This window comes from Palaemon carinicauda, chromosome 15 (genome assembly GCF_036898095.1).
Source record: "Palaemon carinicauda isolate YSFRI2023 chromosome 15, ASM3689809v2, whole genome shotgun sequence".
In the NCBI taxonomy this organism is placed as follows: Eukaryota; Metazoa; Arthropoda; class Malacostraca; order Decapoda; family Palaemonidae; genus Palaemon; species Palaemon carinicauda.
Genome location: NC_090739.1, coordinates 62,067,079 through 62,082,931, shown reverse-complemented (window position 1 = coordinate 62,082,931; position 15,853 = coordinate 62,067,079). Strand labels below are relative to the sequence as shown.

Sequence of the window (15,853 nt, the reverse complement as noted above, 5' to 3'; positions counted from 1 at the left end):
ATGTTCCCTCCAACGAAGCTCGCTTCGAAAGGTTGCGTTTGGTATGCCACAGGGGAAGCACCAGGCTTGGGAGTACCTGCCTCTGCCCAGGCTGACTTCTCAAGTCTGGTGGACTCGCCTCGGAGAACTGCTATGAGACGCTCGAAGGTTTGTTGGACCTTCTCAGACCTGGATCATCTTCTGAAAGGGTTGTTCAGAGCATTTGAAATGTTCAACTTTCTCGACTGGTGCCTGGGAGCCCTCAGCAAGAAAACCTCTCCTGCGGACAAAGATTCTGCCATGCTAATCATGTCCTGCATGGATAAGGCCATCAGAGATGGATCGGGTGAGCTAGCGTCGTTATTTGTATCAGGGGTGTTGAAGAAAAGGGAACAACTGTGTACCTTCCTTTCCGCCAGCATTACACCGTGCCAACGGTCACAACTCCTTTTTGCTCCACTCTCAAAGTTCCTCTTTCCCGAGGAGCTAGTTAAGGACTTGTCGGCTGCCCTGATACAGAAGGACACGCACGATCTTGTAGCCTCATCGGCTCGTAAGTCTAAGGTTGCCACCTCAGTCCCCAAGACTTATCGCTCCCCAGTGGCTGATACCCCGGCTACGAGGTTCATACCGCCCTTTCGTGGTAGAGCCCCCAGCCGAGGAAGCTCCCGTCCAGACTCTCACAGGAGCAAGTCTAGGAAAGGATCCAGGACATCTAAGGGAAAGAACTGACTCTCAGATTCTCCAGACAACAGTGGGAGCCAGACTCAAGATCTTCTGGCGAGCCTGGGAGAAGAGAGGTGCAGACGCACAGTCTGTCAGTTGGCTGAGGTACGGTTACAGGATTCCATTCTGCCTCAAACCACCTCTGACCACATCGCCCATCAACCTCTCTCCCAACTACAAAGAAGAGGACAAGAGGCTAGCATTGCAACAGGAGGTGTCGCTACTTGTGCAGAAGAAGGCAGTGGTTATAGTCCGGGACCATCAATCCCCGGGCTTCTACAACCGTCTCTTTCTTGTGGCCAAGAAGACAGGAGGTTGGAGACCGGTGCTGGACGTCAGCTCTCTCAACGAGTATGTCACCAAGCAGACGTTCACGATGGAGACGACCAAGTCGGTCTTAGCAGCGGTCAGACAGGAGGACTGGATGGTCTCGTTGGACTTGAAAGATGCATACTTTCACGTTCCCATTCATCCAGACTCCCAACCTTTCCTGAGATTCGTTTTCGGAAAGGTTGTCTATCAGTTCCAAGCCCTGTGTTTTGGCCTAAGCACAGCTCCTATGGTCTTTACTCATCTGATGAGGAATGTAGCGAAATTCCTACACTTATCGAACATCAGAGCCTCCCTCTACCTAGACGACTGGCTGTTGAGAGCCTCCACGAGTCGTCGTTGTCTGGAGAACCTCAATTGGACTTTAGATCTAATCAGAGACCTAGGTCTATTAGTCAATATAGAGAAATCTCAACTCATTCCCTCCCAATCCATTGTGTACCTGGGAATGGAGATTCAGAGTCGGGATTTTCGGGCTTTTCAATCGGCCCCCAGGATAAACCAAGCCCTAGAGTGCATCATGAGCATGCTGAAGAGGAGCAATTGCTCAGTGAGACAGTGGATGAGTCTCACAGGGACCCTCTCATCACTGGCCCTGTTTGTCGAGCTAGGGAGACTCCACCTCCGCCCTCTTCAATTCCATCTTGCGGCTCATTGGGACAAGGGCTCGACTCTAGAAGCAGTCTCTATCCCTATCAACCAAGAGATGAAGACCACTCTCCTGTGGTGGAAGCACAATCTCCTTCTCAAGGAGGGTCTATCATTGGCCATCCAGACCCCCCATCTTCATCTCTTCTCAGATGCATCGGACTCGGGCTGGGGTGCGACCTTGGACGGACGGGAATGCTCAGGAGTATGGAACAAGGAACAAGGATTACTCCACATCAACTGCAAGGAACTGTTAGCAGTTCATCTAGCCCTGTTGAACTTCAAGTCCCTCCTGCTAGGCAAAGTGGTGGAGGTGAATTCAGACAACACCACAGCCTTGGCTTACATCTCCAAGCAAGGAGGGACCCATTCGAGGAGCCTTTACGAGATCGCAAGGGACCTCCTCATTTGGTCAAGAGGTCTAAACCTCACTCTGGTCACGAGGTTCATCCAGGGCGATATGAATGTTTCAGCGGATCGCCTCAGCAGAAGGAATCAGGTCATTCCCACGGAATGGACCCTCCACAAGAGTGTGTGCAACAGACTTTGGACCTTGTGGGGTCAACCTACCATAGATCTGTTTGCCACCTCCATAACCAAGAGACTTCCGCTTTATTGTTCCCCTGTTCCAGACCCTGCAGCGGTTCATGTGGATGCTTTTCTTCTGAACTGGTCCCATCTCGACCTGTACGCATTCCCTCCGTTCAAGATAATAAACAAAGTTCTGCAGAAATTCGTCTCGCACGAAGGGACACGGCTGACGCTGGTTGCTCCCCTTTGGCCTGCAAGAGAATGGTACACAGAGGTACTTCAATGGCTAGTCGACTTCCCCAGGACTCTACCTCTAAGAGTGGACCTTCTACGTCAACCACACGTAGACAGGTTGCACCCAAACCTCCACGCTCTTCGACTGACTGCCTTCAGACTGTCGAAAGATTCGCTAGAGCTAGAGGCTTTTCGAAGGAGGCAGCCAGTGCGATTGCCAGAGCTAGAAGAATTTCCACTCGTAGAGTCTACCAGTCTAAGTGGGAGGTCTTCCGAAGCTGGTGTAGAGCCAATTCAATATCCTCTACCAATACCTCTGTGATCCAAATAGCTGACTTCCTTCTTCATCTTAGGAATGAGAGATCCCTTTCAACACCTACGATTAAAGGATATAGGAGCATGTTGGCCTCAGTTCTCCGCCACAGGGGTTTGGACCTGTCTTCCAACAAGGACCTTCAAGACATTCTCAAGTCTTTTGAGACGTCTAAAGAACGTCGTCTTTCCACTCCAGGCTGGAATCTAGACGTAGTCTTAAGGTTCCTTATGACATCTAGGTTCGAACCTCTCCAGTCAGCTTCCTTCAAGGATCTTACCCTCAAGACTGCTTTTCTCGTTTGCCTTGCAACAGCTAAGAGAGTCAGTGAGGTTCATGCCTTCAGCAAGAACATTGGTTTCACAACCGAATCTGCAACATGTTCTTTTCAGCTTGGATTCCTAGCAAAGAACGAGCTTCCTTCACGTCCTTGGCCTAGATCGTTCGAAATACCTAGCCTCTCCAACATGGTAGGTAACGAACTAGAGAGAGTTCTTTGCCCTGTCAGAGCTCTCAAATATTATCTGAAGAGGTCTAAACCTATTCGAGGACAGTCAGAAGCCTTATGGTGTGCCATCAAGAAACCCTCGAGACCCATGTCCAAGAATGGGCTTTCGTACTATATAAGGCTTCTGATCAGAGAAGCACATTCTCACTTAAAGGAGGAAGACCTTGCATTGCTGAAGGTAAGGACCCACGAAGTAAGAGCTGTAGCTACTTCGTTGGCCTTTAATAAAAACCGTTCTCTGCAGAGCATAATGGATGCAACCTATTGGAGGAGCAAGTCAGTGTTTGCATCATTTTATCTGAAAGATGTCCAGTCTCTTTACGAGAACTGCTACACCCTGGGACCATTCGTAGCAGCGAGTGCAGTAGTAGGTGAGGGCTCAGCCACTACATTCCCTTAATCCCATAACCTTTTTTAACCTTTCTCTTGAATACTTTTATTGTTGTTTTTATGGTTGTTACGGTAGGCTAAGAAGCCTTCCGCATCCTTGGATTTGGCGGGTGGTCTATTCATTCTTGAGAAGCGCCTGGGTTAAAGGTTTGGTAGAGGTCCTTTAGTAGGGGTTGCAACCCCTTGTACTTTGGCACCTTTGGGTTGATTCAGCCTCCAAGAGGAACGCTGCGCTCAGTAAGGAAGACGAACTTTAAATAAAAGGCAGAGTAACGGTTCTATTCGACTTCCTTACCAGGTACTTATTATTTCATTGTTATTTGAGATAACTGTTATATGAAATATGGGATACTTAGCTATCCTTTAATCATGTACACTGGTTTTCACCCACCTCCCTGGGTGTGAATCAGCTACATGATTATCGGGTAAGTTTAATATTGAAAAATGTTATTTTTATTAATAAAATAAATTTTTGAATATACTTACCCGATAATCATGATTTAATCGACCCTCCCTTTCCTCCCCAGAGAGAACCAGTGGACCGAGGAATAATTGAGGAGGTGTCAACAACAAATGATTGAGTACCTGGCCACAGGTGGCGCTGGTAAGTACACCCCCTTCTAGTATTGTGATAGCTGGCGTATCCCTCCATAGAATTCTGTCGGGCAACGGAGTTGACAGCTACATGATTATCGGGTAAGTATATTCAAAAATTTATTTTATTAATAAAAATAACATTTTTCTAGCTAATTAGGGTATTTTGTGTATATGGATTTCTGACCTTTACTATTGCTGTAAGTAGCTGTTTTTTTTTTGTTTCCCCACCCTAAAACCCTGGTGTTCTACTGGAATCTTATATATGGTAATTGTTATTAAATATGGAGTGTAGGAAAACTCATAAATTAGATGCTTACCCCAATAGTCATGGCCAGAAAGGGGTAAAACACAAGTTAATGGGTAGGCAAAATGTATGGTTCATATATTTGATTAGAAATTATAGTATTTTATCATATATTTATCACAAACGGTGATTAACCTGCTTTGCTTAATTATCAAATTTTGTATGATCACCAAATTTCATTTTAAACAGGGAAATACACCGGTTGGGAGGCATCCATAACTTGTTAACATAATATTTATATAATTTAGTACTCAAATAGAACCAATTCATAAGGTAGCATAACCATTTTTCAGTGTTCTACTAATAGCCTATTCTGTCGAATTTATTGAAAACCATCCATTTTTCCATCTTTGCAGGAATGTCAAATTACAGAGCAACAGAAGAGTTACTAGAATGTCCGTTTGATCCTGTCCACAGGATACTTCCCCATCGCATGGCTGGTCACATAACGAAATGCTGGAAGGTAATTTTTATAAAGATGCAAATCTATTTTTTGAGCATTCAAGGTATGACAATTCAAGAGGTTTGTCATATACTGGCTTCTATATACAGTAGTTAACTTTTTGGTATACCAGCAGTAATATTTTACTTTTATTTGAGGCTAGTTATTTGTAAAAAAAAAGATTATACTGATACTGTATAACGAACTGTGATAAAGACTCGACTATTCTTTATTTTTGTTTTTAGTTTGCTGTCCAGTATAATAAAGCATCTTTTTGAGTAGGTAAAGTGCACTCTTAGAAATTAAACTCCTAAATTATAAAATTTGAGTAATTAATTCTAATATGAGATCTCCCAGCATTGTTGTTTTAAGTACTGTACCTGTGATTTACTGTATTACTATATTTAATGCAAAATTATTTTATTCTACTGTAATTATTGACTACAATCATTATTCCTTAATTGAAGAAAATAATTTGACTTTAGTAATCGAATAACAAAATTTACTTTCCCTAAATGAGGATGGTAGCTTTGCCTAGAGGGAGAGCCAAGATATGGAACAGACTGCTCGCCCTTAGCCATCTTACTGATAAACAAACATTACATCCTTTAAAATAGAGAAAATGTCTTCAACAGCTGGAACAGCTGTTGAAATCGTTGGTGAGGTACGGTAGTTGATGACAGGTTGTGAGTGCGAGCCAGTAGCCCCACCTGCCTGTCAAAAACTCATCATTTGTCTTTGGCTGCAACAAGTATGGATGACCTGTTGCATCCTATCCAAGGCTGTTTAATCCTTTCCTGCCATTTGGCTTGAAAGGTTAAGGTGGTTTTGTGTTAATAAGGGAATGAAGCAAGAATGCATACGTGTTGGTCCTGGTTTGCTTTGTGACTAAACCAACGAGAAATCCACACTACTTAGGACCGTTATTGTTTGCAATTATCCACTTTTAGCCGAGTGTAGATTATGGTCTCTGTTAAGCAGGCATTTTCGTTAAGGTGCAGGAAAGCTAAGTCATTATCTGCATTATTCTTGCAAGCCCATGAATTGCGCATCGAGTTTACCTTTCGCCGAAGCTTCTGCTTATATCGCTGCGACTTATATTTTAGGGACTATCCTAAAGTAGCAGGGAGAACGTGAATTTACATCAAGGAGTTTTCAGGTTTTGTTAAGTGTGAGGTGATTGCTGTACTCCAACATGTCTTGGAAGTTCTTTCTTGCAGACTGCTGATGACAAATGTCTTGTAGTAGGCCCTTGATGTCTTTTTGGAGACCTGCCACATGCCCAGGGTACTATTAGGCACTGCGCTTTTCATGCATTCTTTCCAGAATCCCACAGCATCAAACACAGGTTTAATGTGTTCTTGTCAAATAAAGCTCGCAACATTTTAGATCTGTTTAACAAATACTGTAGGTCTCTGGTGCTGAGAACTTTGTGATCCAGCAGATCATTGAAGTTACCTTACCTAGTGCTATCCCATCAAAGATGATTTTATGTCGACTCGGAGACGTACCCCAGACCTCTACCTATGGACCTTGATGTTGTAGCCACTGTTCCAGGTGTACCTTGTGTCAAGCTATCTTACCTTCCCCCTACCTTTTTGTGATCTGAGATGCTAAAGGTGGAGGTAGCAGCCATGTCAGCTATTCAGCTTTGCTTATGCCTGGACCACTCGTCAAATTCAGTGTGTGTGTGTTTATCATTTCAGATGGAGTGTGAAAGACTCACAGGTCAAGAAACAATTTGATGAGTTGTCCAGAGTTGGTCATCAGACAGTTTTCCTGTGGGGGAACTGTTTCTTGAAATGCTGCGATGCAGTGGTGGCTAAATGCACTAAATAATTGTCTTCCAGACGTGCTAAATTTGTCCAATTTGAAGGTAATCTACCACCCCACCATCTTTTCTCCTACAGAAGTAGCTGCAGCAGTGGAAAAGACAGAGAAGGCTAGCCAATCATCTCAGATCCTTAGATAAACTAGTTCTCTTAGAAAAGATGGACCTTTGCTCACTGCAGTGGGTTCTAAAGAGCCAGTGGTTCTAGACATCAGGCCCTCTTGCAGCCCTAGTAGAAGTGCCCATATAGAGTTTCTTCTATTTACAGATGCTTCTTGCCAAGGATGGGGAGCTCATCTTCAGAGAACAGATTTCAGGGATAAAGTCACTACCTAGAGAAGAAAGTGGCGTATCAAGCGTTACTCCACTTTTCAGTAGCTTTCAAAGGTAATTCTTTGGGGTTGATGAGTAACAACTCTACAGTAGAACTACATCAACAAGCAAGGAGGCTCCGTATCCTATCTGCTATGCCAGCTATCTGTGGGAATACACAATTGGGGCCAAAATAAATGCAGTCTTCCTTTCAGACCGCTTTATTCCAATGAGGTACGTGATAACAGACAATCTGATCCGACTGGGGACGACAGTTTCAGAATTTTCTTAGCTTCCTCAAGTGACAAAGGCTTTTGACTTTGTGAAGTTCCCTTACCCTGGACATATTCACCACTCCCCTTAACAACAAAGTTCCTGTGTGTTGCTCTCCATTCCCCTACCCAGCTGCAGCAATGGATGACGCATTCCAGCACCGATGGGATGGACTTCTACGCCTTTCCCCCCATCCCCCCATTCAGCCTGATGCGTCAGATTCTGAACAAAGTAAGGAAGTCTGTAAACATATGAGTAACTCTAGTCGCCTTAAGCGGAGGGGTATCCAGACCTTCTGAATCTCCAGCTTGGTTAACCCTACTGTGTCAACCACACACAGTTTCACGACACAGTTCACCGCCTGTCTCTTCATGGTTGGAAGTTACTCAGCACCTGTTTTCAGGATGCTTCTGGTTGTCTTCCGTAGTGGTCTAACAGGCAATTGATTGATGGATTGATTTGGAGTTTTGTGGCATCCCGATCTATCAGGTGAAGTGTTCAACTTTCTGTTATTGGTGTCATAGGAGGACATGGCCACAATTTCCCTGATAGCAGTGTGTTCCTGTTGAAAGAGAAGTTTCTCAAAGTCACAGCTGTTAAAGGCTATCACTCAGCCTTGAGCCAAGTCTTTAAAGTGAAGGGAATCAACCTTGCTTCTCTATAGAAACTTTCAGCTCGTATTAGAAATTTTGAACAAATCTACCCACCTCAGGAACTTGAATTCCAACTTGGAGTGTGATAAAGGTCTAGCAATCTCTCAAGAGGGCACCTTACAAGCCCTTAAATAAAGCATGGGACAGAGGTGTGACCTTGAAGATAGTCTTCCTCTTAGCCCTAAGTTCAGCCAAAACTGAGCAAACTGTATGGCTTGTCTTACCTGATCTCGCACCCTAAGTGAGGGAATTTTTTTTTTTTTCAGACATTCCAAAGCTCATAGCCAAGACCCAGAAACCGGCCATTAACGACACCAGATTTAGCTTTTACTATCTTGGCTATTAAGAGGTAATGATCTGGATAATGTGTAACTGTCCTGTAAGTGTGTTGAAGATATTTTAAGAGAACTATTCCTTTTGGACTGAAACTCTCCAATCTGTTCTTGAGCACAGTGCACCAAAAAGAACTCAAAGAATTTGATCTCTTTCTGGTTGCATGAAGTTATCCTGTAAGCCAATAAATCCTCTGGAAGTGCCGGCAGGGGTACCCCCTAGAGCTCGTGATGCTGCAACCTTAGCGTTCCGCAAGAACCACTCGGGCTCAACTCCTTAGTGCAGGTATCTGGAAGGGACGGTCTACCTTTACCGCACACTACAGTATTTAAAGGACTACAATATACCCATAAGTCTCTAGATGCCTTTTCTATGGTCTAATCTAGGCCAAACTCTTGCAAGACAGTTAACCTTTTTTCATATCATCCGTTATTCTCGGTATAAAGGGTATTACAGAAGTACCTTGAGATACGAGCTTAGTGCGTTCCGGGACCCGAGCTCTTATGTCAATTCGCTCGGATCTCGGGTAAATTTTTCCCATATGAAATAACTAAAAAACAATTAATCTGTTCCCACCCTCTGAAAAAATACCTAAATACATTATATTACAGTGGAAATACAAGTTTTTACTTGTTCTAATTCACAACTTACGCTCACAAATTAACAAATACCTATGTTCTGGTTATGATCTGCAATAAAACGTGACATTATCGAGTTCTTATCTTCGAGACAGACGGTAGTGGCTAACGGCGGTGTGTGCAGAGGAGGAGGGAGAGAAAAAGAGGAAGTGAGAGACTTGGCGGCAACACGTTCGGTACGCTACACTTTTGTAACACTACGTAACATAACTTAAACTTTAAATTCAACTTAAATTAAATTAGCTTACTATACACACACTTATAAATAGATGTTAATCTTACGTTACACTCAACTTGATTCTAATTTTGCTTTCATTTTCATTTTTTTACTTTTCTTCTTCCGGCTTGGCTCTTTTTGGATTCGCTTTCACCTTCGCTTTTTGCCGGCCTTTATCTCGATTGTCATCATACGCTTTTTCTTTTCACTACCCTTGTTTGCACTCGCTTGCTTTGGATCCATTGCTTATGCACTCGCTTGCTTTGGATCCATTGCTTATTCACTTAATTCTGTACTGATTAATGGAAAAAACGCAAACACTACGGCCGATGCTTGGAGATAACCTGAGGCGACTGAGATCCGACAGGAAAGAGTGAGTGATGCTGTCCTCGTGAGCAGCCTCTCGCACACTCGGCCACCTAGCTGCTGCATAGGGAACCGTCTCGTCTCATATCTCGGGGCAAAAATTTGCTCGAAACTTTCCTTGTATCTCAAATTTCTCGTATGTTGGGACACTCGTATGTCAAGGTATTACTATAAAGTGAAGTGCGCAATTTCTTTCTTCATCCATCCTTCACTTGCTAGTAACTTTATGGAACCCATATGTGAGTAAATAATCAAATTCACTTTTGTTAGTGACAAAGTATTGATGGGACAATTTTCATTGATATGCTTTATTCTAAATATTATTCATACCAGAATACTTGCTATTGTTAATTCATTGACTTATGATTAGAGGCTGACATTTCGACCTTGCCTCTATACGAACCAGTTTTGAATGTCGTATATTTTTATTTTTTACTCTTTATCATGAAATAAGGGCTAGATCAATACAGTTTAACGATGGATACTTCTCAACAAAGGAAGATTCCCCACATAAATGAATCTGAAGTTTTTATTCAAACTACAAATTATCAAAACAATTATATTTTTCATATCTACAAACCTCTGCCATTTATCCAAATGTCCCACCTCGTACACCCCTCAAGTCCTCAACAGTACGAAGAATGAGATGCAGCCTTGCGCTCACCCAGCGTGAAGGTATAGCTGGTAACCATTCACAGTTGCCAGTAGGCACCTTGTTCTTTATTGATCATGGCACAATAACTTGAGAGTAAACCCATATAAATGACTCGTATACATAGCTAGAAAAAACACAAGTTTTTTTTTTTTTATTTATGGTAGCTCCTTGAGGATAAAACAGAGAATGCAATCTTAGAAGTACAGGGTGGTTTTAGAAGATGTAGGGGATGCATGAATCAGATTTTTACAATTGAGCAGATATGCGAGAAATATTTAGCAAAAGGTAAGGTGGTGTATGTTGCGTTTATGGATCTGGAGAAGCGTATGATCGAGTTGATAGGGAAGCGATGTGGAATGTGATGTTATATGGAATTGGTGGAAGATTGTGGCAAGCAGTGAAATGTTTCCACAAAGGTAGTAAAGCATGTGTTAGGATAGGAAATGAAGTGAGCGATTGGTTTCCGGTGAGAGTGGGACTGAGACAGGGATGTGTGATGTCACCATGGTTGTTCAACTTGTATGTTGATGGGGTGGTGATAGAGGTGAGTGCTTGGACGAGGATTGAAACTGGTAGACGAGAATGATCATTTGTTGTTTGCGAATGATACTGGACTGGTTGCAGACTCGGAAGAGAAGCTTGGCCTATTAGTGACAGGATTTGGAAGGGTATGTGAGAGAAGTAAGTTGAGAGTTGATGTTGGCAAGAGTAAGGTTATTAGATGTACGAGAAGGAAAGGTGGTGCGAGGTTGAATGTCATGTTGAATGGAGAGTTACTTAAAAGAAGTGGATCAGTATGTTGTTGCAGCAAATGGAGGAGTGAAAGCAGATGTACGTCAGAGAGTGAAGGAAGGATGCAAAGTGTTGGGGACAGTGAAGGGAGTGGTAAAGAATAGAGGGTTGGGCATGAATGTAAAGAGAGTTCTATATGAGAAAGTGATTGTACCAACTGTGATGTATGGATCGGAGTTTTGGGGAATGGAAGTGACGGAGAGACAGAAATTGAATGTGTTTGAGATGAAGTGTCTGAGGAGTAAGGCTAGTGTATCTTGAATAGATAGGGTTAGGAACGAAGTTGTGAGGGTGAGAACAGGTGTAAGAAATGAGTTAGCAGCTAGAGTGAATATTTCAAGTGTTGAAGTGGTTTGGCCATGTTGAGAGAATGGAAAATGGCTGTCTGCTAAAGAAGGTAATGAATGCAAGAGTTGATGGGAGGAGTACAAGAGGATGGCCAAGGTTTGGGTGGGTGGATGGATGGATTGAGTGAAGAAAGCTCTGGGTGATAGAAGGATAGATGTGAGAGACAAGAGAGCGTGCTAGAAATAGGAGTGAATGGCGAACGATTGTGACGCAGTTCCGGTAGGCCCTGCTGCTTCCTCCAATCGCCTTGGATGACCGTGGAGGTGGTAGCAGTAGGGGATTCAGTGTTAAAAGTTTCATCTGTGGTGGATAACGGGGGAGGTTGGGCTGTGGCACCTTATCAGTACTAGCCGAACTCTGTTGAGTCCCTTGTCAGGCTGGGAGGAACGTAGAGAGGAAAGGTCCCCTTTTTTCGTGTTTGATGTCGGCTATCCCCCCAAAATTGGGGGAAGTGCCTTGGTATATGTATGTATGTAGCTCCTTATCAATATCTTATTTTCTTTTGATCCTCTAATCCAATTTGCTGACAGATGAGGGCAGTATGAGTAGTTTCTTGGGTAATGATTGTAATAGAAGTTGAGGTTTTGGCATTTGCACAATCTTGAGTGATGAATGGCATCTTTTACATTGTGAGATTTTATTTTACTGTATTTTACTGCTAAGTATTTTTATTCTATTTAAAAGGTGACACTATTTTTTTTATTATATAATTTTTCTCCCATCCTTGACAATGTGCAAATAGGCAATATTAGTCTGGAAGATTTATTTAAATAAACACAATTTTTTCAAATACAGTACAATACTGTGTACTGGGGGGGTAATTATTCTGATACATGAGTAGATTTAAATGGTTAATGGTTCCCTCAGTCCTCCCCACATTCAGTGGTCATATATAAACAGTATCATGAAAAATCTTTTAATTAGCTAATGGTGTATTTGAAGAAAGATACTGTGTTAGGCTACTACCTGAAGGGATACCGTGGCTACCATAGAGGCTCTCGTTTAGTGTTGATTAATTAATTTGTTGAGTACTTTTGCACTACATAGGTAGTAGTAGTACAATATTAATATCTGGTAACTAGTAGTAAAATAATGGATTTTAGTTTAACAAGTGTTTTTCATTCTCCAGAATCACAGAGACGCTGATGTAAAGGTGTGCCCTTTTAATGCAACTCATATTGTAAAGACGCCACTTTTCCAATCTCACATTGTATCTTGTCCTGGTCGGGCCATTGTGGAACGGGACATCTACCTATGTAAGTATTTTGACAATAATATGAAATAATTTAATTGTTAATTTAACATCCTTTACCATTGATTGATTTTAAATGTCTTACTTTTAAGGATAGAGATGGATTTTCAAATCTTAAACAATATTGGTTGCCTTTTTTGTGTGATATTTTTGTTCCTTATCCATCCAGACTTCAATCTTTTTTGCCTATGATTTTTGCAAAAATGCTGGTAATTTTAGTTACCTTCTAATAGCCTACAAGTGCAGGTACACATTAATAAAGAGTATCCAGTCTTATACAGCACACATCCAGAAGCCTTAGGTTGAGATTAGGAAAAAGTATAGAGGAGCACAAAATGACAAATTCGGAGATAATTTGTATTTTTCCTAACAATACAAACCTTTAGATATTTATTAGGGGTATGACTTTTGGCAAAGCTGAAAGGACGAGCCAATAAATTTTAGCCAGGGTTAACTACCCATACTGTTGGTTAGTGGGGGAAGGGTAGTTCACTACCCCTCCCACTCACACATTTGTGATTGAGCTCACTTTGCTTGGAGGTAGGATTTCAAGAGGGATAGGATCGGCAGGTAAGTTTGTATAAATAGCTAAAGGTTTGTATCGTTAAGAAAAATACAAATTATCTCCGAATATGTCATTTGTTCCGTAACAGGAATACAAACCTACGCTATTTATTATGGGTAACTCGCCCATTAGGAGGGTGGACATCCCTGCTAAACTGACTTTTTGGCTACAAGGGGGCTCCTTAGTTTGAATAGATATGTACCCAAAATAAGGAGTCCCTACACCTCGCTAAACCTTGCAACGCAAGGTATGCGGCCTACGCAAGCTGTGTGTTGAGATATTAGCAGTGTGACTGTCAAGGTATAAGTTATTCCAAGTCTTTTGTAGAAAAAAACTGTTGTAACCAAGACTGTCCTAATACCACCTCGCCATGGTATTGGGACGCGACAGTATTAAATTAATACTAGGTACACAAGGAAGCATAGTTTACCTGCAGTGGTTTGAGGTCTGCCTTTGAAGGTGGAATCTTCAGGATCTTGAATTCCCCTGTGAGGCCCTTTCCCTCTTTCACCCGACGGTCGCACTGTAATGCGTTTGGGGGGAGGGAAATGGGGCGAAGGAGACCTGTTGGGCCACCTGCCTTTCTGTTGCTTCCTGTCTTCATGATGGCGTGACTTCCTAGAAGTCGTAGAGTCTTGTTCTGCAAGAAAAAACTGCTTGCTCGATGGCGAGCGCTGGCGTGTTGCCGAACGCTGTTGAGCCGGGGAGCACTTGCGCGCAGGAGAGTGCTGGGGCACTGATGCGAGGACAGCGCTGGTGCGCAGGACAGTGCTAACGTGCTGGTGAGCGCTGTCGTGCTGGTGAGCGTTGGTGTGCTGGTGAGCTGGCTAATGCCGAGGTTCTGGAGAGCGTGGATGTGCTGGGGAGTGCTGTCGTACAGGAGAGCGCTGGCTCGCTGGAGAGGGGTTGTCTCATTCTGTATTTTAGCCCATGCTAAGGTATACATCTATCAGTTACATTATGTTGACCAGATTCTTATTCAAGAGAACAACAGGTTCAACACTTAAATACAATTATGATTAATTCAAATATGAGAGATCACCCAAAATGCCATTCCAGTTTGCATGAAATTTTATACCCGGTATACAGTATATCTTACATTAGAATGACACATCTGGGACAGGCTACTTGGTCTTAATTCCTAATGAAATCAAGGCATGCTCAGCTCTAACCTTACTTGTTATAACAGCAGGGAAGTCTGTGTATACTAGGTTTAATCAGTAACCAGATCATTCCACAATCTCATCACAATTAGAATAAAATTATTAATATGCTGCGTTATATTGTACTTTAAGATGAAGGCATGACTGTTAGAAACAACTGGATATCTAATACTACTTGAAGAATCTTAGTCTGGAAAAACTGAATACAATGGATAATCTGGATTATGTAAAATATATACAACATGTAAAAAGAGATGACTGAACGATGGTGCCAGAGATTAATATCTAGATCTGGAATTTGGAATTTAATGGACTGCAAGTTTTTACCCATCCAATTAATAGGATAATCAGCAGGTGAAGACCAGACAGAAGAAAAATACTCAGAAAGACGGTAAAAGGATAGAATTGGAACATTTCTTTAGGGGATAAACTGATTGCCAAAAATCTTAGGACTTTCTGTAGATGCCAATTTGTTTGTGCAATTGAAGAAGAAACAGACTGAATGTGTTTCTCAAAAGTAAATTTGCAATAAAAAAACACACCTAAAGTTTATAGTTATCTGTACAAATATCTGGATGTTAAGGAGCCAATGTCCTTGACTCTCTTACAATAATACTTTGAGCTTTGTTAGGGTTTATCTACTTGCCTCATAATTTGCCCCATGCTCTAATTTGAGCTAGTTATATATTAAGGGACTCGACAACCATATGTCAATTTTAGGAGATTGTATTGATGGAAAGAGAATAGGATCATCTGTATATACAACAAGATTGTTTTCTAGCCCAAACTACATATCACATACTGTATTGTTGTTGATTGGCACCATAGTGACTATAGGAATGTGATAGCTGGTATTCCTCAGGGTAGTGTTCTTGGCCCATTACTTTTCATGCTTTATACACGTGACATGTGGTTTGGCCTAGAAAACAAGCAAATTGCATATGCAGATGATGATACTCTATTTGCATCAATTCCATCTTCGGAATGTAGATCTGGGGTTATTGAATCCCTTAAAAGAGATATAGCTAAAATTAGTGCATGATGCAAATAATGAGGCATGAAGTTGAATCCAAACAAAACTCAAAGTATAATTGTAAGTAGGTTGAGGACAGTTGCTCCTCAACATCTGGATCTCAGCATTGATAATGTTTCTTTAACTCTATATGACTCGTAAAATTTTAGGTGCGATTCTTGATAACAAATTTACTTTTGAAAAGCACATTAGGTCTGTCTTCAATTGCACAAAAAATTGGGTTATTGAGAAAGTCTTTCAAGATTTTTGGTGATCAGTCTGTTCTGAAGAAGTTTTAATTCATTCTACCTTGTTTCAAGTATTGTTCTCGTCTGGTCTTCAGCTGCTGATTTTCATCTTAATTTGTTGGGGAGGAACTTACTGGCTATCAAATTTCTTAGTCCTGATCTAGGTTCAGGTACAGTATTAATCTCTGGCACA

The 15,853-nt window shown here is 42.0% G+C and overlaps 1 protein-coding gene across 1 annotated transcript in view; it reads left to right on the top strand.

The window, feature by feature from the left end:
- The first annotated feature begins 4,915 nt into the window (after positions 1–4,915).
- The window catches only part of LOC137654630 (gametocyte-specific factor 1 homolog), a 40,198-nt gene continuing 29,260 nt past the window's right edge, over positions 4,916–15,853 (top strand). Inside the window, exons 1-2 of the mRNA XM_068388430.1 lie at positions 4,916–5,023; positions 12,550–12,676. Of these exons, the coding sequence (XP_068244531.1) occupies positions 4,919–5,023; positions 12,550–12,676 (232 nt within the window). The 5' untranslated portion in view covers positions 4,916–4,918. The remainder of the gene's footprint in view (positions 5,024–12,549; positions 12,677–15,853) is intronic.